Genomic DNA, 25,530 nt, shown 5'->3' on the forward strand with positions numbered 1-25,530 from the left:
ACTTCTTATACATCAATCTGTAATTTATAGAGAAAAACAAAGCTTCATGATCACGGGGGACTTCAATTTGAGTGACGTATATAGGAGATTTCATGCTACTGGTACTAAAAGATCCTTGTAATTTTTAAACATTATAGATGACAATTTCCAAACTCAAAAAGTGTTACAGCCAACATAGAGGAATTCTTTATTAGTCTGTGTCTCAACAGATAAAGAGAAACTGATCACAGAACTAAAAGATTAATGGTTGCTTAGGTTCATGTGATCATGACTTGAATACATTTATAGTGTGCAAGCAATATATATAATATACTTTGTGCTTTAATAGGGCCAATTTCACAAAACTGAAAACAATTATGAGCCAAATAATCTGAGAGGAAGAATATAATCACAAAAATTTGTATGATAATTGGGAATCATTTAAGAACACCTTAGGAGTTGCCTATAAAGCCACAACCCCAAAATCGAGGAAAAAGGCTATACTGGTTAGAGGGCAGTGCATATATAAATAAAACAGATGGAAAAATGGGACAATAAGAAGGATTTTTTTTAAAAAAAAATTAAGAACAAAAAGAATCCTGACATTGGTGTTGGTCCATTATTAGATGGGAATGGTAGACGTCAATAATAATGTAGAAAAGGCAGAAATGTTCAATTAATATTTATGTTCTATATATGGGAAAAAAACAGATGATAAAGTCTCATTACCACTCTTGCCATTCCACTTGTATCTCTGGAAAGTGATAAACTGCTGCTACTAAAGTTAGAAATTTTTAATCAGCTGGTCCAGATAACTTGCAGCCAAGAGTTTTAAGAGAGATGGCCAAGAAGCTAAGTTAATGGTGATTTTCAATAAGTCTTAGAGCACTGGGGGAGTTCCCAATGATTGGAAGAAAGCTAATGTGCCAGTTTTTTAAAAGGGATGACCTGGGTAAATTATAGGCCTGTCAGCCTGACATCGATCCCTGGTTAGATAATAGAGCAGTTGATACAGGACTTGATTAATGAAGAATAAAGAAGTTTAATGTAATCAATGCAAATCAACATGGGTTTATGGAAAATAGATTCTGTCAAACTGACATACTAATAGGTCTTAAAATGTAGTTGTAAATGGGGAATAGTCAGCGAGCAGGTGTGTTTCCAGTGGGGTTCTGCATGGATTGTTTCTTGTCCCTACGTTATTTAACATTGTTGTCAGTGACCTGTAAGAAAACATAAAATCATCATTGATAAAGTTTGCAGATGACACAGAAATTGGGAAGTGGTAAATAATGGAGAGAATAGGTTATTGATTCAGAGCTATCTGGATCACTTTTTTAAGTGGGCGCAAGCAAACAATATGTGTTTTAATACAGCTAAATATAAATGTTTACATGTAGGAACAAAGAATGTAGGCCTTACTTACAAGATGGGGAACTCTATCCTGGGAAGCCTGACTCTTAAAAAAAAAATTGGAGGTCATAGTGAATAGTCGTTTGGACATGAGCTCCCAGTGTGACACTGTGGCTAAGACAGTGAATGCATTTCTGGGATTCATAAAGGAGGGAATCTTAAGTAGCAGTGGAGAAATTATTTTACCTCTATATGTCACAATAGTATGGCTGCCCTCAACCTTGAGGTTCCTAGTTATCTAGATCATACATAAATCTCTACAGAGTGGGTGCACCTTCTAATTTTCCAGTGTGATTTCTGTGTAAGAGCTGCAGAGTGCCAAAGCTTTGAAAAGTTACCAGACCAGCTTCATTTTTATAAAAACCTTTTGATACAAAGAAATAATAATAAGTGTATACAACAATTTTGGCTGAAAAGTATGAGTTTATATATATATATAAAAACAAAAAATCTCCACTAGAGCGAATCCAAATAATAGTCTCGTTACCACTTTGGTAATGGATGTGAAACAAAGTCAACATCTGAGGGATCAAACCCAGGCCCACTGGACTTACAATCAATGATTGAATTTTTAATGGAGTGTTCTCTGTGCATTTGATAGGCATTTATCAAGAGTCCACTTTTCAAATGTAATTGGACCATGGAAAAATAATTGATGTGCAAAAGTAGGATTGTATTTAATGTTATAATCCCAGATCCTCGCTGCACTAGTGCTCTATTTGGCATTAGCCAATCTTTGTGCGCCCTTAATCCCATGGCTGGCTCCTAGATAAATTAACGACAGCCTTAGGGTTTCTCTACATTTCTCTGACTTGTAGCTGCTGCTTAAAGACAGATTATGAAGGCTGCATATTGCAGGAATATAGTGCTATTTAAGATATTTGCCTGTCCCTATGCAGAGGGCTGTGAGGGATGATGGAATAGACTTGAATATCACCTGGGATTCAGACTCACTGGGAGTGCAAAAATTATCAGCTGGATGCTTAAAACAGTTTTCTGGTGCCAGAATAGGAGCCAGGAGATGGTTTTCATGCAAACATTTAATTCAAGGATCATGTGAGCTGTAGATTCAGAAGATATAAATGTATTGTCTCAAATACATGATGTTTCTGTGGAAAATAAACCATTTAATTATGAGTATTGCTGGTTGAGATTAATTTTCATCCCAAACTTCACTGTAACCTCTCCCATACAGTATACACTTATTTCAAAGTTATAAAGTTAAGATTGCTGCCTTGTGCATATGCATTACAATATATGATCACACATAATTTCCCTAATATAATATATATTTTAACTTTCTACAACTTTAGATACAAGATACATTTCCTAACGTTTGAATGCCTTGTGGAAAGAGTCATGGAAGTCAATTATATGCAAGATATTCAGTGAATGAATGAATGACTCCTGAGTTCTGGGTCATTTATTGTAGGTCTTAATAGGTTTACCTTTCAGCGTAAAAATACTGCATACTACATTTCATTATCTGAGTTTGTAATTACCGGTACATAGTATACTGTATAATATAAAGGCCAAAGGAGCAGAGTCAAGGTTGCTCATGCAATCTAAATATACATTTCCTGTCTTTTGAAGATGGAACCATGTATCCCTCATGATGGAATTTCACAGGCTTTTCCTTCTAAAGACAAAAGTTTGTCATTTGAAGCATTTGTGCAGACACCTTTGAAAAACCTTAATTTATGAAAGGGACTTAATGATTCACTTCTGTTAGTCAGTGGTCACCTTAGGAAATGTGTTGCAGTTCAAAACGCACTTTATGAATGAGTCACCAGTAAAAAATCTTACCAATCAAATATCCAATCCAAATAATTTAGTTGCTGGATATGAAACAAAGTCAATAGCCAATTACCTGAATCTTAATGGAATGTTCTCTGAGCTTTTAGCAGGCATTGATTAGGAGCCCACTTTTCAAGTATAATTGCCCCGTGAAAAATATCATTTGTGTCATGGGTCTGCTGTGGTCTGATGAAAATATTTTTGATTTGGTTAAGTTTTTAAAACACAAGTTTCTGCCTGCATGGAATATGTTCAATGATAGGGGTTCTTTCAGTAATGAACTCCCTGCATTCTATTGGCACTATACATGTGTACACAACACATATCTCTATTTTTCAATGTGAGTTACACAGAATGGGGCATTGATGCACCACGTATTACATTCTGTGGCCCTATGCCTTGGTATGAGTTATATCTCATTCATAATTACCAGAGTGTAACTCACTAGACTAAATACAATGAAAATGTTATACTTAATAAGAGGGTATTGAAAACAATATTAAGCAGAAGTAGATTCATTACACATTATGCAATTAGTAATTAAAAGGCTGTTTTCACTGAGTAAATTACTATACATAGGTATAACTTAAAGCATATTGTGTTCTTGGAAGATAGAATGGACAGTGACTACTGATTCCATCAGTGATATGTAGTGAGTGATGTAGTGGTAAAAAGCCCCCCCACCCCCACCTCCACTGCCTCATTCAGGCACAGGTTAAACATAGTATGTGATTATGTAATACAGTATGGCTACAGGACTGGTGATCGCTGTAGTTAATGTTGTCTGTGTATTTCCATTATAATCCCTTTTTCATTCATAACTTTCTGAAACTTTCACAGGTCTGGGGTGAAATCCTGGCCTCTCTGAACTAAATAAGAATTTTGCCATTGACTTCATTGGGGTCTGAATTTCACCCGCTCAGCTTTAAGGCTGTTTTGGTTTTTTGTTTGTTTGTTTGTTTGTTTTCTGTAATAAGTTCTGCCTTTTTTGTCTAAGAAGGGAGTTGGGAGTAATATATGTCTCCCATTTATAATAATTTAATTAAGTTATTATTATTAATCTATTATTATTATTAGTGGTAGTAATAATATCACAGTAGCACCTAAAAATCTCAAATCAGGAGTTTATGTCCCATCGTGCTAGGCGCAGCACAAGCACTAATTAAAAAGACAATGCATGCCCCAAAAATATTCTTCAGCTTTCTGGAAACAACTGAAGGATAGAGAGTAGAAACCTGAAATTTGACAGTAAAATTACTGTTGTAGAAAATTGCCTTGGAGTGTCCTAGTAAAATGTGTTGTATTGTGTAGGTCAAGGTAGTATATACAAAACACATGTACACATGTGTGCACATGCGCACACACACAGACATTGCTAACTGTGAAGATATGCTGTTTGCTTTATTTTAATGTCATTTTAATTATGTTCATAGGATCCTTGAAACATAGGGCTGGAAGGGACCTTGAGAAGTCAACAAGTCCAGCCCCCTGCACTGAGGCACCACCAAGTATACTTAGACCATGCCTGACATGCATTTGTCCAACCTCTTCTTTATATCCTCCAGTAATGGGGATACTGTGCATTCCTTTGGAAGCCTATTACAGGGCTTAACTGCCCTTATAATTAGAACGTTTTTTCTCTAATATCTAATGTAAATGTTCTTTGCTGCATATTAATATAACATGTGATACATGTGAGGCATATGGTGACCCCTTGAAGTAGAAGACATTTTATAATTTGGTACTAAAGCAATTGCAGGTTGCTAAGCATGGCAATTTCAAAATATTTATGAAATACTGTATAAGCCTCAACTGTGGCATTTTGAATAGCTACTTCTATATTCAACTCTTCAAAATATTGTCCTCTACCTTTGAATTTTGAACACCTTCCTTGGCTATTCATTGCAATAACATGATTCAGTAACATTTGATTCTGTTTGTTTTTCCCAGTCTTGTAATACTTGTAATATTCATTTCCATAGTTTACAATATAGAGTATTGGTTGAGGGGATGGCAGTTGTTTGCATTTCCTCCAACCATACTTGTTTCAGGGTTTTTTTTTGTTTGTTTGTTTTTTTGCAATCAAAAGTGAAAAAAAAAACCATGGAATTTCTCCACAGTGTATAAAACTTGATCAAATAGAATTTTCAGGAAAGATTTTATTACATAAAACAAGGCACCAAATACTTGAAGGAAAAATGGCAGATTATTATGATAAAGGCCAAAAATCAGAAGTGTTTAAAATTTCTTCCAGGATACGCTATCATGTTCCTCATGGCCAACATCACCAGGGCTTAGGTGGGAGAAGAGATGGTGTGATCTCCGATTAATCCCGCTCCTTCATTCCCGTTTTTCCCAGTACCTCCCAGGATCAGATTTGTGCAGGTAAATAAGTATGTATGCTTGAAATTTGTCTTGCCTGTGGATAGATATAATCTTAATGGTAACTTAGTAAATCAGCACTTCAGTTGAAATGATAAATATATATTTCCCCATAGTCATGGGCCATAGAGCTACTTGATTGTTCAGTCCTCTGACTACTTGCCACAGTTTAGTTTAATAATGATTCCATTATTGATCATGGCTCTCAAGCCAATTTTAATAGAAATCAGCAAGGAAGTTGAAAACTAGTAATCATACTTGAAAATCTTTCCAAATATTTTGCATTTTAGTTGATTTTTGTTCCTGAATCTTATAAAGCAAGCTTAATAAGCACATCAACATTTTAATGGTCTGAACACCTAGATATCATTGCTTTCAATTCTGCCAGCAACATACAGCAATAGACATTTTATGAAATTGGAGTGCTGGCCAGGTGCAGGCCAATGGAGTATCAAGCCCTAATCCTTGATGAGAAGACCTTGTTGATTGCAGCGGTTTTTTCTGCTCTGCCATTCCTTTAGTTTATACAATATATCCCCTCAACTCCTATATTATTCAGCTTTGTCAGACATTTTTCCAACTTTTAAAAACTATAGTCTTTCTTATATGCTATCTCTGGTAAATGTATCTTTGAATTTAAAGGGCTGTAGTATAACTGGATGCCATGCTCACCTATTTGTGTTTTACATATATAGTAATCTCTCTTTACCATGCATGGGCCACAAGCATCAAAATCTCTCCCTTTTCCACTTGTACAAATGATGTGGTAAAGATAGACTGGGCAGTCTAGGGAAGTGGAAGATTTTCTTTCTCTTTGTCAGGCCAAATGGATACAGGAGAGTGTTCCTATTTGTAGCCAGGAAGTGGGCGGGCAGAGCCTTCCCACTGCTAAAGGACCCCCCACCCCCAAGCCTAAGGGGAGGATCCACAGGGCCTGGAAACCAAATAATTCCAGGGGGCAACTATATAATAGGTGTCAGTATGAGTTTTACTCTAGTAACTAGGAGGCAGCTGTGTACATGGACACTAGCCCTGTATATTTCTATACTTCAGTCTGCCACCTGTGCCTCCAACAAAGACAAAATTGTTCTTAAGCATTTAGGAATCACAGGACTTAAAATACAAAACTCTGATGGCACCTAGATGGTAACACAGTTACCACATAGATTTCATGATTGTCTGGTATTCCTGACTAGAAGTGAGCAAAAAATTATTTTTTTGTTTATTGGCTAAACCAAAAATCTGGGGAAAAAAGGTTGTTTTGAGTCAAACAAAATATTTTCCTTTGTTTTCAGGTGGTTTTATTTATTTATTTATTTTAAATGAAAAATCATTTCGAAATGAAAAATTGAAATGTGTTGTTTTAAAATGTCAAAATGTTTTGACTTGGAATTTTTTCCCCATTTTTTTTTTGGCTGAAACAATTTGCCAAATTTCAACTGAATTTTCCAACAGTTTCAGTTGACCCAACTCTTTGATTTCACCTCCTCTATTCCAGATATCAGCTTCATTTACTGTTCTTTTACTTGGTGTGGATGAGGACTACATCATACCCTGATTACTCATTACTAAGTAGTGATGGATGTTGAGAGAGAGAGCATTTTAAAAATGGGAATAAAATGGGGACAGGAAACTTCTCTGTGGAAATGGAAGGCATGTCATTACTTTTGTCAAATATGAACACTATTTTCTGTAAACTCAACTAAGCAATTGACTTCAGTGAGGACTACACACATGGATAAAGTTAAGCATGCATGTAACTAGTTGTTGGCCTTAAAGTTTAATTTTGAACACTGAAAAAATACAATTATATTCTATTCTTTTGGTTTTAATTTCAAATCTTAACATGCATAGACTTACGGAGTTCATACTTAGGTATTGCAGTTTCTTTTAAGAAAGTAACTGTACATCAGAGATTTAAATCCAGTCCATGATTTACAGAAAAGAACTTTTGAGTATGTCTAGGTCAAACTAAAAGGATGTTATGTGTTTTCATCCTAGAATAATTGCACAGTCTCCCTGTATCCTCCTATATCAACTATGTAACATGAAATAACCCAACACAACTTACATGGAAGAAAGTTGAGTTGGCAATGAGGAAAAATTATGTTTTGGTGGACAAGTTTTAAAAAAAACTTTTAGTTGTGTTGGGTAAGGTAGATTCTTGCCCTTCTGATTAGTGAAAATTACTCTGGAATACAACAGTGTCTCAAAAGATCTTGTTATCGGAGGAGTGCAGATTCCTAATGATGACTGAAAACACTGAAGCTATTGAAAGCAATATTAATGAGAGGATACTGAAAACAGTATTAAGTAAAAATAGATTCATTACACATTATGTAATTAGTAGTCAAAAGTCTGTTTTCACTAAACAAATTGTGTTACATGATGCCTTTTTATGTCTCAATTAGTTTATGTTTGTGTTTTGAAAACACACAATGATACATAAGTATTAACTAAGTATCATTATTGTATACATTACCATAATGGTCATTACTTATCTACTTCTAATGTACCACTTTATGCACAGTGTTGGAGAGGAACCTTCTATGTAATTTGAAGGTTAATTCAGGACAGTGTTCAAAAAGACGTTGACATGCTTTCAGTTGTTTTTTTTATACCACTTTAAAAATATTACTGTACAGAAATATTCTGTTTCATACACGTGCTCACATTTATGATTACCCAAATTCTTGCACACATCCTTGATAACATGGATTAAAGTATAAGCTAATAAAACAGCAATATTTGCAACATACTAACACTTTAATCTGAAAATAAAGCTGCATGCTGCCAGACTTATGCCTTTTGGCTTATTGATTTAAAACCTTCCATGAATTTCATGCTGCAGAAGCCCAGGAACCTGAATTTTACTCAGGCAACTAATTCAGCAAGAAATCAACTGGCAGACAGAACCAATGTTCTTAAAATATTTTCTATACCATAGAATAGAAAAATTTGGTGCAAACCAAAGGGTATTTCAAATCTGATTTTTTCTTCTATATATCACAAACCATGAGTTTGATTTATTTGTGCCTATGTGATCATGTATATGAATATCAAAGGGGTTCAAACTTTTCACTGGGGTTAAAGAAGAGATTCTGTATCATCTCAAAATGCCCAGGCCTGGAGGAGAGTCCTTTATCTGATGCTCATTAAGCTTCAGCCAGTAGAAGGGCTTGGGTTATCATAGAATCATAGAATCTTAGGGTTGGAAGGGACCTCAGGAGGTCATCCAGTCCAACCCCCTGCTCAAAGCAGGACCAAACCCAACTAAATCATCCCAGCCAGGGATTTGTCAAGCCTGACCTTAAAAACCTCTAAGGAAGGAGATTCCACCACCTCCCTAGTTAACCCATTCCAGTTCTTCACCACCCTACTAGTGAAAAAGTTTTTCCTAATGTCCAACCTAAACCTCCCCCTCTGCAACTTGAGACCATTACTCCTTGTTCTGTCATCTTCTACCACTGAGAACAGTCTAGATCCATCCTCTTTGGAACCCCCTTTCAGGTAGTTGAAAGCAACTATCAAATCCCCCCTCATTCTTCTCTTCTGCAGGCTAAACAATCCCAGTTCCCTCAGCGTCTCCTCATAAGTCATGTGTTCCAGCCCCCTAATCATTTTTGTTGCCCTCCGCTGGACTCTCTCCAATTTATCCACATCCTTCTTGTAGTGTGGGGCCCAAAACTGGACACAGTACTCCAAATGAGGCCTCACCAGTGCTGAGTAGAGGGGAATGATCACATCCCTCGATCTGCTGTAAATGCCCCTACTTATACAACCCAAAATGCCGTTAGCCTTCTTGGCAACAAGGGCACACTGTTGACTCATATTCAGCTTTTCGTCCACTGTAACCCCTAGGTCCTTTTCTGTAGAACTGCTGCCCAGCCATTCAGTCCCTAGTCTGTAGCAGTGCATGGGATTCTTCCGTCCTAAGTGCAGGACTCTGCACTTGTCCTTGTTGAACCTCATCATATTTCTTTTGGCCCAATCCTCTAATTTGTCTAGGTCCCTCTGTATCCTATCCCTACCCTCCAGCGTATCAACCACTCCTCCCAGTTTAGTGTCATCTGCAAACTTGCTAAGGGTGCAGTCCACACCATCCTCCAGATCGTTAATGAAAATATTGAATAAAACCGGCCCCAGCACCGACCCTTGGGGCACCCCACTTGATACCGGCTGCCAACTAGACATGGAACCATTGATCACTACCCGTTGAGCCCGACCATCTAGCCAGTTTTCTATCCACCTTACTGTCCATTCATCCAGCCCATACTTCTTTAACTTGCTGGCAAGAATACTGTGGGAGACTGTATCAAAAGCTTTGCTAAAGTCCAGAAATAGCACATCCACTGCTTTCCCCTCATCCACGGAGCCGGTTATCTCATCATAGAAGGCAATTAGGTTAGTCAGGCATGACTTGCCCTTGGTGAATCCATGCTGACTGTTCCTGATCACTTTCCCCTCCTTTAAGTGGTTCAGAATTGATTCCTTGAGGACCTGTTCCATGATTTTTCCAGGGACTGAGGTGAGACTGACTGGCCTGTAGTTCCCTGGATCTTCCTTCTTCCCTTTTTTAAAGATGGGCACTACATTAGCCTTTTTCCAGTCATCCGGGACCTCCCCCGATCGCCATGATTTTTCAAAGATAATGGCCAATGGCTCTGCAATCTCATCGGCCAACTCCTTTAGCACCCTTGGATGCAGCGCATCTGGCCCCATGGACTTGTGCTCGTCCAGCTTTTCTAAATAGTCCCGAACTACTTCTTTCCCCACAGAGAGCTGGTCACCTCCTCCCCATACCGTGCTGCAGAGTGCAGCTGTCTGGGAGCTGACCTTGTCTGTGAAGACAGAGGCAAAAAAAGCATTGAGTACAGTAGCTTTCTCCACAGCCTCTGTCACTAGGTTCCCTCCCTCATTCAGCAAGGGGCCCACACTTTCCTTGACTTCTTCTTGTTGCTAACATATCTGAAGAAACCCTTCTTGTTACTCCTAACATCTCCGGCTAGCTGCAACTCCAAGTGTGATTTGGCATTCCTAATTTCACTCCTGCGTGCCTGAGCAATACTTTTATACTCCTCCCTGGTTATTTGTCCAATCTTCCACTTCTTGTAAGCTGTTTTTTTGAGTTTAAGACGAGCAAGGATTTCACTGTTGAGCCAAGCTGGTCGCCTGCCATATTTACTTTTCTTCCTACACGTCGGGATGGTTTGTTCCTGCAACCTCAATAAGGATTCTTTAAAATACAGCCAGCTTCCCTCGACTCCTTTCCCCTTCATGTTATTCTCCCATGTTTGTTTGTTTGTTTTATTTTTGCTTAGGAAAAGCTGCATTTACTCCCTGATGATAAGAAAGGGGTCAGAACTGGCTTCCCTGAAACCAAGTGACCAACCATTTTGTGCGTGTGTGTGTGTCTGTCCCAATATCCTGCTGAAAAGGAACTTTTTTTCCTTGTCAAGAAGGAATTTCTGATTATATTTTCCATGCCTAAAAGAGAACCAGAACTTCTCTTTGACTCTTCCAGATGAAAAATCCTTGCTAAGAAGGGACTCAACTGTCTGCTTGCCAAGAGTCCTGAAAAAAACATTCTTTGCCCAAAACAGAGAATCAGTCTGTTTTCCTGAACATGGTCTCTGTTGAGTTTGTGTGAAGTAAGGACCTGACTTTCAGTCAGAAGGGGTATTTAAAGGGAAAACAGATGTGTCTTTGACCAGAACAATCCAATCATGGGAAGGGGGCTCAGGCTGGAGGAACAGGTCTTATATACATTCCCATGGATGCACAGGAGCCAGTAGTTTACTTGAGCACCACCAGCTAGTCCACCCGCTCAGGTGATGCCTAATCCCCACCTCCCAGCCACCCACTTTTTCCAACCTAAATAGAGGAAGAGAGAACCTTCAAGGAACTGCTATCCATTTTTTTTCCCCTGGGTGGTTCAGAAAGACTCCATGCCTTTGAGGTTATGATGGGGGCATTTAAAGGGAAAACAGGCATGTCTTTGACCGGCGCTGCTCTTAGATGTGGATGAAGGCAACAGTCACCCTGAATATGGGGGTTACTAACCCACTAAAACAGAGAACCCCCTGTGTGCTAGATATACAGCAGCTGCACATTCCACAGAACTATAATGTCAAGTATCAGAGGGGTAGCACTGCTTGCATCCGAAGAAGTGGGTATTCACCCACGAAAGCTCATGCTGCAAAATGTCTGTTAGTCTATAAGGTGCCACAGGACTCTTTGCTGCTTCTACAGAACTATAATGCAGTTTTAAGAAGTAGAAAGAATCTTTAGAAAATCTTTTATGATGTCAGCAACTGATTTCATTAAGTGAGAGCCAGTCCTCCTCTTAAAGATGATTGATTGTGGATGAGCTATTCTGACAGTACCTGAATGACACATGCCTAATTTTGAACTATGAATTTAGTGCTGAAGGATGGAGTTGTCACAGAATGCCAAGTGTGGGATGCCATATTCTCCATGTGCTTTACAATTTCTTGTTCTGGGAGATGGAATCAGGCTCAGCTTTGGTGGCTCTTAGGCCAGAGACCCAGGAGCCTCCTATTGGCTGCATACCAGAAAGGCTCTTTACTGAAGAAATTAAGTCCCTTAGTACTTGCTTTGCAATTGCCTGGCATTCAACTGCCGTAAATCAGTCTGTAATGCATGACAACTCATTATATAACTGCCCAGATTAGGCTACTTGGATGGCTTCCACTTATGTCAATGGGTAAATTATAGACTTCCATTTATGCTCAAATATTGCAGAAAGGTAATATGAAAAAAATCATTGTGGATCAATTTTAATTCTCCAATCCTTTTGTAAGTAGTTTAGAACAGGATCATTTTTAAAAATAAACTCTATCACCTATAGGAACCAGCATAGAACAATTAGACACTAAGCTAACTTCATTTAAAGAATGGTTTTAAAATCAAAGCTTTTAGGTATGAAATGTTTATTATATGACATTTCATGAAACCTTGCTTTTAGTGTTTGATAATGAATGTCTTGCATTTGTACTTTTTTGCTTCATATACTCGTTTTTTAAACTTCCAAATAATCCCAGATACAGTTGTATAGATATTGAATTGCTTTTAAAAATGCACCAAATATTCTCATTTATTTAGCTTCTGAAGCCATTCAGGTAAGTGTTTGGAGGCGACTCTATGAACTGGAATTCTGAGGGAAAAACACTGTTCTATAACTGATGTAGAGGCATCATAAATTTCCCAGAACTGAGTAATCATTCAGTCTAAGGGCCAACACTTTCAAACCTGGGTGTCTAAAGTTAGGCTCCTAAATCCATATTAAGAATTTTAATCAACTGCCTAAATACGGATTTAGGAACTTAACTTTAAATAGTCAGATTTGAAAATGTTTTCAAAGATTTTCATGCAACCATTCTTATCTGTGTAGCTTTGCCATCTATAGAAGTTAAATATCATCTTGATTGACCTGTTATTACATTCATTTTAATTAAAGTCAGATATATATAAAATGAGATAACAAATAAGATGAGAGTTCAGTAGTTGATTACTGTGGTTGAAAGAAAAGCTTTTCTACATGTGGTGTTAAGATGATATGTTAGAACAGATGACTTTTTCTTCTGACCTGATTTGTTTTGACATGTCTATAGGCAAAATGCATTCCAGGTAATTGCTGTGGATGGAGTTTGCAGTGGAATAATTCAGTCTCTCTCTGCTGAAGACTGTATGGACTGGCTACAAGCAATAGCAACTAACATTTCCAACCTCACAAAGCACAATGTAAGTATAGATCATAGTGGTTCAGTGGATTTCCAAATCATATTTGATCATAGCTATTGTAAAATGTCTTATAGGTTTAAGCATAGAATTATCTGTTCATAAACAATGCTTGAGATTTCCTCAGGGAAGTCAACTCAGTTTATCATAAAATCAGACTTTTTGAAAACTCTTTGAAAGGGAAATCATTTTCTCCCCAGCTATACAGTCCACTTCATCACTATCAGGATTATTTGCTTCTTAGTAGTACCTACCAGATTAAGAGAAACAGAGCTTGAAATTTAGGAAGGTCAGATGAGTTCTTTATGCATGTCTGCAAGTAAAAAGTAAATGTTATTTTTATATATTTTAAAAAACGGAAATACATTTTTCCTTGTAAGTCCATTAGAGCAGGGATCATGTCTACCTTTGTGTTTGCACATCATACTAACACACAGGCATCCTGATCCGGGCCTCTGGATGCTTCCATCATATCAACACGTAAAATTAATAATGCATTTGTGCTTCATGCTCTTTACTTTATGCATGGTTTAATCTTCTGTGAGAGATGTTTCATATTCTAGTGAGGATACATTTAATGCAAAAGTTTTCCAAACTATCTTACTGATAAAATGGCAGGGTATTTGGTAGATTAGATACCATTTGTGAATCAACTTTTGCACAGTATGTTTTTCTTTACTAAAGGGGGGAAAATACGCATGGGGATAAACTTATCTGTGGTATAAGCCATTTAACTCACACCGATGAACAATTCAGCCCGTTAGGTTTTAATTTAGGTCCCATAAGATTTCCTTCAATCTGAATTACCTTCCCCTACCTGCTTCAAAATTTGTTTTTATTTCAAATGCTGGGAACATATTGAAGGTGATTTATATTCTAGTTTCAAAACTATGTTCCAGCTGGCAGCAATATGTAGAAGTCAGTGCATTGGAAAAAACATGAGACGTGAATTCATCCACCATCTGTAAGATTCCATGCGATACAAGTCAAATTTCCTGGCTATTTATTCATCCCTATAATGTTGTTGCTGCATAGAACTACCAGTCTCACCAGGATCCTGACAAATGAGGATGCTCTTTCTTTCCATTACCAACTTTAGATCATACTATAAACTATTTTTGCTATTTTAAATAGAGCATTTGTTTTCTCATAATAATGCATTGTTGCACACAACCATCTGGCATCGCTTTAAGTGGCTCCGATTATGCTGTAATCACAGCTGCCTAGAGTAACTTCATTTTGCTAAAACATTGTAGTTACATGACAAGTCTTATTTCAATATTTTAAAATGAGCACAGTATATAATTCCACAGTAGATTCCATAAAACACTAGGAACAAATGTAGGCAACACTATACAGTAAGAGGTAAATGGATAATTATTCCTTTATTGTGCAAATCTTAGGCTGTTTTATCACCAGGGCTCACAATGGAATGGCTTTGATTGAGGGTCTGCCATGGTTTATAATCCCTCTGCATAATAATTGTCCATATGTATATCTTGAAGTCCAGTATGCCCATGGCCATGCTGAACTCATGGGAAGTGATAAGGACTCTGTTATTTATAATGTAGTCATACTGTTCTTTAAAAATATCAATTGCCAGTAAGAATTACAGCTGACAGCATATAATGATGAGTGAACATAAGACCATTTGGAGACACAGATATGAGGAAAATAACTGCATTGCTCTGCACAATGATCAGATGAGATTAGAGGTGCTTCTGATTCATGTCCGTACAGAATGTTTGTCATTCACATACTGTTGTTGCCTGAGAAAGATAAGACATTTAGTCGAGGTCACAACTGATTCTACTTTAACTTGACATACCGGGCCACAAATGACAAAAAGGTTACAGGCCTTCCTATAAACAAGAAGACAAACAAAAATGTATCTACTCTGCTGATCTTTTGGTTTGAATTACATCCGTACTTACTCCTAGTGGTTGTGTCAATGTATTTAGTCTGAAATTGTTCAGAAAATGCAGGGTTGTATGCACCCCTTTACTTTGAGGCTCAGCACTGAGCAAATGGAAGTAATAAGGGTCAGAAAAGCCTCAATAACTCCTGACAGCCTTTTCCATAGTCACTGTGCATGGCTGAAGCTCTGTTGGTTAGTGTTTGGGTACAGGTAAGGAACAGTGGGTCGGTGTAGCATGCCGCAGAATAATGGTCCGGCAGAAGTTTTCTCAGCCAGTAGCACTCAGCTGGAGAACTTTTAATTTATGACCCACAAAATAGCAGAAAAAACATTTGGCGAGTCAAATCCCATAAACCTTTGCACGGGGGAGGGTAAGGCTTTCCCTTCTCCTCCCTGCTTGCACAATGCTTAGTTTGGAGATGTCAGAAGGAGTGATCTATGGGGCTCCAAAACCCCCGAAAGCAGCCCTTATGGTCTCTTCTAACTGAGGCCTGTGTGGGTGGGAAGCTGACAGAGCTGCTGCCAGTTTGGATGCTGGGCAGGAGGGTGAATGTAAAGGGGGAAGTAATAGGAGCATGAGGAACAAGCAAGCTGCTCCTTCCTTCCTTCTTTTACCCAGCTTCCCACTGAGACTTTCCAACAAGGAGATTTTGCTGTTCTCAGCCAGTGGGGTGTGAGCCACAGGCCTCCTCAGGATTAGAGCTGAGCAAGCAATTGATATTTTCATTTAGCAGCAGAACCAAAAAAAATCCCCCCCCAAAACAGTTGTTGAACAAAAGCTGAATTTTGGGTGTTTTTTTCTTTCAGCAAAAAATGGAAAAAAACCCATTGGGGTTGAATGACATGTTTTGAATGTCATTTTGATTGCTTTTAAAAATTGAAACCGTTTCTATATTTTTGAAATTGTTTTCCTCATTTTTTTTTTATTCAGCTGAAACTATCTGACTAATTTGACTCAAATTTGTGAATAGCTTTAGTTGCCCTGGAACTGGATTTTTTGTCAGATTTCCCATTTGACTGAAAAATTTCACCCAACTATACTCCTGAGCTGGTTCTTGGTTGCCCTGCACTGCTTGAGTAGTTCTCCTCAAAGAAATGTTAACATCTGCTCATTTACTTCTGCTGAATATCTACTCCTGTGGAGGGGAAGTTGTGTAGTTGTGTGACGATGGCAGCAAGTAGCACCATGGCTTTCAAAGGAACTGTGCTGCGAGGAGCCTAGGGAGTGACTCGGGGGTCATTTTCTTTATTAGGACCTTTTGTGTCCACCACTTGCCAGGGCCTCAATCATTAGTATAGTATATTCTTGAGGAATTCAATCATTTCAAAATTTTGAATGACTTCAGTGGGGACAGAATTTCAACAAAGATCATTATCAAGCTCATCTCAGTTCAAAATAATTCTGTGGCACAATGAACTTCATGAGTGCTGCAAACATGAAAAAAGGACAGAAGCTTTAAATCTTTGTTATAGGTAAATACAGCACTTCAGGTATCTGTCTAGAATAGGGCTGAACAGTATGTTAGGGGTAGGGTGGGGGTTATCCTCTGTGTCCATTTGTCACTCTTGCCCATTCCTCTTTCTGTGGAATATTTCTACATAGTGTGATAGTATCTCTGCCATGTCTTGCCTTTCCCCTTTCATCATTTCCTTGAAACTCTTCAACAATGTAATAGTTTTGGTTATGAGTGTTACCTTGGAGCTAGTACTTTACGATGAAATATTTTGTCAAACATTAACTCCAGAAAGACAGCTAAATCTGGTTACATGTCATCCAGGAGGTGAAGTGGTGACAAAAAGTAATTGTAAATGTAGCACAAAAATGCGTATCAGATCTTGTGAGATTTACTACAGTATCTCAGTTTATTCAATGTGTGGAAACAGTGATATTGCACACTTTCCAGGTAAATCTTACAAGATGTCACATACTTGTGAAATTACTTCCTTCCTGCAGAGGAAGAATGGCCTTGTGGTTAAGGCACTGGACTAGGATTCAGAAGATCCTGAGTGAACTTTTCCAAGTTGTTTGCCTGTGTTTAAAATTCTATTGAAGTCAATGGGACTTAAGCATGCTCTTAAAGTTAAACAAAGTTTAAGTACGTTCCTGACTCAGCAACCTTATCTCTTTGCCTCCGTTCTTCTTTTGTAAATTAGGTATAGTTAGGGTAGCCAACCCTCCAGGATTGTCTTGGAGTCTCCAGGAATTAAAGAGTACTCATTAATTAAACATTATGCCATGTGATGAAACCTCCAGGACAATGTTCAGCCACACTTGGCAACCTTAGGTATAATACTACTTTCCTGCCTCCCAGATGTATCTGAATCAGGCAGAGCAGGGACTTGAACCTGGCTCTCCCACAGCCTAGCTGAACATCCTAACCAATAGGTTATTGGCTATTCTGTGGGTCTTTCTCCTACCTCTGGCCTCTTCTACTTCCCCTCTTTCCCCCCCCTGAAATCCATCTTGGACCTGGGAAACGCCTGACAAAAAAATTGTCAGTAAACAGATATATTTCCACAAAACATTTTGGTTTCAATGGAAAAAATGCTTTCTAGAAAAGTTTTCAACCAGTTCTAGTTGACAGCCAGTTAGCTAAAGCTAAAGATGAGTGTGGCCAGTCCGGAAGTGGGGGAAATGTTATGTACTGAATGGTCCTGAACTTGTTATCAGGCATTTTCTACCAAGGCAAAAAGTCTGCTCATTTGCTGTAAAGTAGGCTCTATTTAGTTTAAAGTGTGTCCAGCTGTCCCTCAAACAACATACATATTTGTGACTACAAAGACCTAGTGGCCTCTTTCCCATCACCCTGTATGTAATGGGAAGAAGATCCTGAAGGCCCTCTCTCCCATACCATTTGCCCATTCCTCTTATGATCCTTCTGGAAACATTTACCTCATCTGAGAGCTCAAAACTGAACAAACTTACAGTACAAAGATTGGCTGTACATTTTTGTTTTCATAGTTTTCTTGAGACACGTTGACCTGACTGAAAATTTTCATGAATGGAAAACACTCTATTATTTTAGTCAGCTCCTCCTCCTCCTCCTGTTCTTCCACTCCTTGTAAATTCTGGGTTATGACCAAGCTACTATTTGAAGACTTGTGTTTCTGTGTCATTGATGTGTTCCTATGGTTTGCTTTCCCTTGTTATGTATTCACTTACATTTTCAGTAATTTGCTTTACCTCTTACTTCACTAACTTGCTGGTTTCACCTTACTGACTATGGTGTAATTTACACAATTTGGGATGTAGTTCTGACTGGGTTGATCCAGATCTACATTATGTGCAGCCTCAGAGCAAAGGCATGAAGTTCAAACATTTCTTGATAATGCTACAGTATGTTTCACTAGCTTACCCAGAAGCCCTTTATTACTACCATGTGGGAAGTGTGTGCTCTCTCAGAATGGTGGTGTGTGGGGGGGGGCCTCAGAAAATGAAACGTAAGTGGCTATGCTTTTGCATCCATAACATTGTAAACTAGCTTTAACATTGTCTAGGATTAATGCGAACTTGCAGTAGGGAGCACTGCAGTTGTTATGATTTGTTCTAATCATAGTGACAGTGCAAGATGACAGGTCTTGGATTTGGAATAGAAGCTTTGATTTAGTCACCCTAGGCATTCAGGCAGCTCATGAAGCCCCATTTTTACCTGAGTTGTTAGATAATATGCTTTTCATTTGCCCCTAAATGTTCAAATAATTTTTTCACAATGTCCATTTTTATTATGAACTAAAAAGGAAAGAAACACTCTACAATAATGTTACTTATTAGCACTATAATAGCTATGAGACTATCAGTGTCACTTGATGTAAAATATTATCATTTATGCTGCCATAAATAACTACAGCCCCAAACCACAAGCAGTATGAGAGCAAAACACATTCTTAGAGAGGATAAACTCTGAAAAGGCTTGAGTTTTATTAAATACTTCTTCAAACAGGAGAGTCATAATTTACCTCTAGAATGTTGTAAGCTTTTAAAAAAAATGCATTCCATTGCCAAACCAGCTGCATTACACAGATGCAGAGGGAATATCTTTTTGTTTGTTTGTTTTGTGAGTGTTATTTCAATGATACTGGCTCAGAGGCAGGAATAGCTACTCCTTCGCTAGTATGCAGTCCAAGTATAAATCGTAGTATTATCGTACATTTTGCTGAAAAGAAAAATGCCAGAATACTTTTCCTTTCGCCCCTATGTGGGATTTGAAGTATAGCTTTAAGGCCATTTACCCTCGATTGTCTAAGTTGAATTAAAGTTTGTCTGCAGGTACTGATAGTCCAAATGCATATTCTAATTGGTTGCTAAAGCCTTTTACATAATGCTCTTCCCACACAGCAACCCCCAGGGGAGTAGAGATGGGGCCTTATCACTGAAAAACAAAACTGTAATCTCTAAACTCATTATATGAAATACTAAAGGGAGACTTAGTGGGGAGAGGGACAAAAATATTAGTACCAGCCTGGGAAGGAATGAGGAAAGGCAGATGGGATTTTACAGAGAGGGAGTGAATAGAGGGGGGAAAGTGATAATTTTAAATTGCTCTTTCCTGCCAAATTGTCAAATTGACCTTTTAACAGCAGAGATTGGGATTTCTAGACACTCACCCCAGTTTCAGTTGTAACTGTTTGATACTCCAAATTGAGTTTCTTGTAATAGAAAGTGTTGAAAGTGACTGAATCAGTAACTGCTGTTGATATAGCATCCAGGCCTCTATGACTAGATGAGGAGAGAATAACAAAAATGCTTAGTTGTTATGTAGCACTCTTCATCTGTAGGTCTCAAGTCAAATCAAACTATAGCTAGTTTTTTTTCAGATATGGAAACTGAGTACACAGAAGTTAAATGACTTTTAGTTCCTCTTTTCTTTTATTCCTCTAGGGAATATATTTTCTAGCAATAGATACATTGGAAGTCTCATCCTCCTCTGCACTAACAATTTTAGGGGAAAAAAAGATTATTTTTAAGGATAAATTAATGATACATATAGCAATAAGCCACATCAGGGTATGAATCATTAGTAGGCTATCATTACACTTCTTGGGGTTGAAAGTACTCTTTGTTTGGTCATCTACTACACAAGGGCTAAGATACCCACCATCAGTCTAGAAATTCAGGTGCTGTGGTGGCTTATTATTATTGTCAGATGGGCACAATGGGCAGATTCTCAGCTGGTGCATATCAACATAATTCTACTTCACAGGAGTTAGACCAATTTACAACAGCTGGATATTTGCCCAGTCACTAAAAGTAATTATAGACAATAGAGAGCTGGAAGTGATAAACTGCATTTTATCTATAAAGGGTCCAATCTATAAAAAGCAATTGAATAATTGTTCGTGTCAACATGTCCCACTAATATTTTCAGTTTTACCAAAGCATCCTATGATGGGGTGGATAAGCCCCACTCTGGCAGTGAGAGGATTAAGAAGAGCCTGTGGAACCAGTTGGCTCTGCCCCACAACACCTGCAGCAAATGTCAGGCATGGAGAGGGGGTTAAAAGGAGTGGACTACCCCAGTTCAGGGCTGACCAGGAAGGAGAGCAGAGCTCTGCTTCTCTTGATGGGAGAGAAGCCTGGTTGTAGATTAGATGCTGAGCCAGCTTGCTAGCCAGAGGAGCCACTGCTAGAAAGGAGAGCCAGAACTGGAGGGATCAACAGGAGCATGGACTGTTTGGAGACAAGCCCTGAAGAGACCAAAGCACATTTCAGTCCTACCTCTTCTGGGGTGTTAAGGTCCAGAATAAAATCAGGAACAAAAAACACCACAACACAAAACAGGATCAGGCAATAAACCTTGGGAGGAATCCTGATGAGCCATAAAGGGATGCCATAGAGGCAACTCGTCACATTTCCTTTGTAATGATTGCAATGCCAACTCAAACTCAATGGGACTACTTACCATATGTGTTTGTGAGGTTGGGTTTTAGAATTTTACGATTTATTATGACTATGCTTAGCTATGTGAGAACTGTTATACCCAACTAACTCTGTTATTATACCTAGGATAAACATAATCTGAGACATTATGGGTCATTCTTCAGCTGGCTGCATAGCTCCATTGGCTTCAGTAGGGTTACACTGACTTACTCCAGATGAAGGCTTGGCCCTGTGTGACAAATACAGGTGTGCACGGTGATGAATTTGTATCTAAACCTAAAATAGGGTGTGTATATATATAGGATTTCTGAGATTGTGCAGACAATTTTAGCACACTCCCACACTCAGGAGACCTGTAATTGTAAGCCATTAAGACTAACAGGTCTAACTGTCAAACAATGGAACAATTACAGGGGCATTTTCCTAGATGGCCTGACTGGCCCACTGGGAGAAAGCAGCATAAGGCAAATTGAAGACTTCATGCCTAGGCCTTGTAACAAACACCACTGGGCAATATGGCAGTTGGGCTCAAGAAAGGATGGTAGGGCTTCGAGAAAAGAGATTTTTTTTTCCTGGGGTCGGATAGGCTGGGGGTGAGGGGAGAGACTGTGTGGAAGGAAAGCTGACACCAGGCTGGGTCTCAAGAGTTCCTAGGCTTCCTAAAAGAATCTAAGCTGGGTCTGTTCTTTTCCTGTAACTTGAGAGGTTTAGACTAGACTGACTATAGATATAGGTTGTTATGCAGTCATTCTCTGTAATGGTTTGTTCCATTTGCTGTTAAACATACATTACTTTAAGAAGGCTGCTAATATCTAGATAAATTGATCACAAGCTCCTGAAGGGAAGAAACACAGGTGTTCAGTCAGACCTACTCAGTAATAAGCAACTGGCATAGATGTGGTTTTATACCCATTGTGTAATATAATAGAACTGCAAAATTCCATCCCAAAACAGGCAAGAACATAAGAAAAGGAGAATGGCCATACTGGGTACGACCAATAGTTCATTTAGCCCAGTATCCTGTCTTCTGACAATGGCTGGTGACAGATGCTTCAAAGAGGATGAACAGGTCAGGGCAATTTATTGAGTGATCCGTCTCCTGTCACCCAGTCCCAGTTTCTGGCAATCAGAGGTTTAGGAACGCCCAGAGCATGGGGTTGCATCTCTGACCAGCTTGGTTAATAGCTACTGATTGACCTATCCTCCCTGAATTTATCTAATTCTTTTTTAACTTAGTTATACTTTTGACCTTCACAACATGCCCTGGCAATGGGTTCCATAGGTTGACTGTGAGCTGTGTGAAGAAATACTTCCATTTGTTTCTTTTGAATCTGTGGACTATTAATTTAATTGGGTGACCCCTTGTTCTTGTATTATGTGAAGGGGTAAATAATAGTTTCCTTTCACTTTCTTTATACCATTCATGATTTTATAGACCTCTATCATACCCCCTGTCCTTCTTAGTCATCCCTTTTCTAAGTTGAACAATCCCAGTCTTTTTAATCTCTCCTCATATGGAAGCTGTTTATAGAATCATACAAAATTAGGACTGGAAGAGACCTCAGGAGGTCATCTAGTCCAACCCCCTGCTCAAAACAGGACCAACACCCGCTAAATCATCCCAACCAGGGCTTTGTCAAGCCAGGCCTTAAAAACCTCTAAGGATGGAGATTCCATCACCTCCCTAGGTAACCCATTCCAGCACTTCACCACCCTCCTAGTGAAATAGTGTTTCCTAATGTTCAACCTAGACCTCCTCTACTGCAACATGAGACCATTGCTTCTTGTTCTGTCATCTGCCACCACTGAGAACAGCCGAGCTCCATCCTCTTTGGAACCCCCCTTCAGACAGTTGAAGGCTGCTATCAAATCCCCTCTTCTCTTCTGCAGACTAAACAAGCCCAATTCCCTCAGCCTCTCCTCGTAAGGCATGTGCCCCAACCCCTGATCACTTTCGTTGCCCTCCACTGGACTCTCTCCAATTTGTCCACATCCTTTCTGTAGGTGGGGGACCAAAACTGGACACAATACTCCAGGTGTAGCCTCACTCTCAATCTGCTGGCAATTCTCCTACTAATGCAGCCCAATATGACATTAGTCTTCTCAACAACAATGGCACACTGCTGACTCATATCCAGCTTCTCATTCACTGTTATCCCCAGGTCCTTTTCTGCAGAACTGCTCCTTAGCCAGTTGGTCCACAGCCTTAGCAGTGCATGGGATTCTTCCGTCCTATATGCAGGACTCTGCACTGGTCCTTGTTGAACCTCATCAGATTTCTTTTGGTCCAATTCTCCAATTTGTCTAGGTCACTCTGGACCCTATCCCTATCCTCCAGCGTATCTACCTCTCCCTCCATCTTAGTGTCATCTGTCAACTTGCTGAGGCTGCAGTCTTTCCCATCATCCAGATCATTAATAAAGATGTTGAACAGAACCGGCTCCAGGACTGACCCTTGGGGTGCTCCGCTTGATACCGGCTGCCAACTAGACATCCAGCCATTGATCACTACCTGTTGAGCCTGATAATCTAGCCAGTTTTCTATCCATCTTATAGTCCATTCATCCAATCCATACTTTTTTAACTTGCTGGCAAGAATACTGTGAGAGACCATATAAAAAACTTTGCTAAAGTCAAGCTATATCACATCCACTGCTTTCCCCATATCCACAGAGCCAGTTATCTCATCAAAGAAGGCAATCAGGTTGGTCAGGAATGACTTGCCCTTGGTGAATCCATGTTGACTGTTCCTGATCACCTTCCTCTCCTCCAAGTGCTTCAAAATGGTTTCCTTGAGGACCTGCTTCATGATTTTTCCAGGGACTGAGGTGAGGCTAATGGTCTGTAGTTTCCCAGGTTCTCCTTCCTTTTTTTAAAGATGGGCACTATATTTGCCTTTTTCCAATCGTCTGGGACTCCCCCGATCTCCACGAGTTTTCAAAGATAATGGCCAAAAGCTCTGCAATCATATCAGCCAATTCCCTCAGCACCCTTGGATGCATTAGGTCTGGACCCATAGACTTGTGCATGTCCAGCTTTTCTAAATAGTCCTTAACCTGTTCTTTAACCACTGAGGGCTGCTCACCTCCTCCCCATACTGTGTTGCCCAGGAAAGCAAGCTGTTCCACACCTCTAATCATTTTTATTTTTTGCCCTTCTTTACATATTTTCCAATTTTAAAATAGTTTTTGAGATGGGATGAGCAGAGCTGCTTGTGGTATTTAAGGTGTGGGTAAATGATAGATTTATATAGTGCCATTATGATATTTTCTGTCTAATTATCTATCCCTTTCCTAATGGTTCCTAACATTCTGTTCACTTTTTTGACTGCTGCAGCATATTTTGTGAATGTTTTCAGAGAACTATCCACAATGACTCCCAGATCTTTCTTGAGTAGTAACAGCTAATTTAGACCCATCATTTAATATGTATAGTTAGGATTATGTTTTCCAATGTGCATTATTTTGCATTTATCAACACTGAATTTCATCTGCCATTTTTTTGCCCAGTCACTCAGTTTTGTCAGATCCCTTTAAAACTTTTCTCATCCAGCTTTGGATTTAACTGTCTTGAGTAATTTTGTGTCGTCTGCCACCTCACTGTTTGCTTCCTTTTTCCACATTATTTATGTTGAACAACACTGATTTCTTGGATACCCTGATATTTTATCACCCTGCACTGTGAAACTGGACCCTTTTATTTCTACTCTTTGTTTCCTATCTTTTATCTAGTTACTGATCCATGAGAGGACCTTCCCTCTTATCCCAGGACCGTTTACTTTGCTTAGGCATCTTTGCTTAGGGATCTTGTCAAAGTTCAAGTGCACCATAGCCAGTGGATCACTCTTGTCCACATGCTTGTACACTGTCTCAAAGAATTATAATAGACTGGTCTATTACTAGTTATAGACAATACAGAGCTGGCCAATGCTGCCAGCTGTGGACAAAGCAGGCGGCCAAACGACATTATAGTGAAGCATTGCACAACTTTAAATGGGGCATATTCTGTAATGGAGGAGGGACATAACATCGAAACAATGTTAAGCGAGAGGACATTTAAGTGGGGAGTTACTGTATACATAACTCTTCAGATTTTACATACAGACATCCAGCAATGATTATGATGACCAAGGTGACACAGGCTTTCATTAGAGCCCTTGCATGGTATTCTTTTGGTGAACCCAGGGCATCTATGTACTCTTGTGCCCTCAGCCATTTAACATCCAGAGATCCTTGGGTCACAGGAAAAAACTCCAATTAGTGATTAACTCGTTGCCGGATGAGGTGGAGCTAGGCCTTATAAGTAAACTGAGGAAGCTCAGTTGGGGAAAGTTTGCAGAAGAGACAGAAACAACAAGGAGTCTGGTGGCACCTTAAAGACTAACAGATTTATCTGGGCATAA

General features: G+C 39.0%; 1 protein-coding gene and 1 long non-coding RNA gene across 7 annotated transcripts in view; one reads left to right on the forward strand and one right to left on the reverse strand.

Annotated features, from left to right (window-relative positions):
* The window catches only part of SNTG1 (syntrophin gamma 1), a 510,494-nt gene that overhangs the window by 360,844 nt on the left and 124,120 nt on the right, over window positions 1–25,530 (forward strand). For 5 of the 6 annotated variants that reach the window (XM_039525348.1, XM_039525349.1, XM_039525353.1 and 2 more), the window contains 2 exons: window positions 5,444–5,574; window positions 13,206–13,335. In XM_039525348.1, the coding sequence (XP_039381282.1) occupies window positions 5,444–5,574; window positions 13,206–13,335 (261 nt within the window). The remainder of the gene's footprint in view (window positions 1–5,443; window positions 5,575–13,205; window positions 13,336–25,530) is intronic. The other variant, XM_039525351.1, reaches the window with a different exon arrangement.
* Window positions 2,343–19,950, reverse strand: LOC120398193. The gene is made up of 3 exons (XR_005594240.1): window positions 19,856–19,950; window positions 13,587–13,645; window positions 2,343–2,501 (listed from the first exon to the last, which is right to left on the reverse strand). It is a non-coding gene; the product is annotated as an uncharacterized LOC120398193 (long non-coding RNA).

The sequence above is a fragment of the Mauremys reevesii genome, linkage group 2 (assembly GCF_016161935.1).
Source record: "Mauremys reevesii isolate NIE-2019 linkage group 2, ASM1616193v1, whole genome shotgun sequence".
In the NCBI taxonomy this organism is placed as follows: Eukaryota; Metazoa; Chordata; order Testudines; family Geoemydidae; genus Mauremys; species Mauremys reevesii.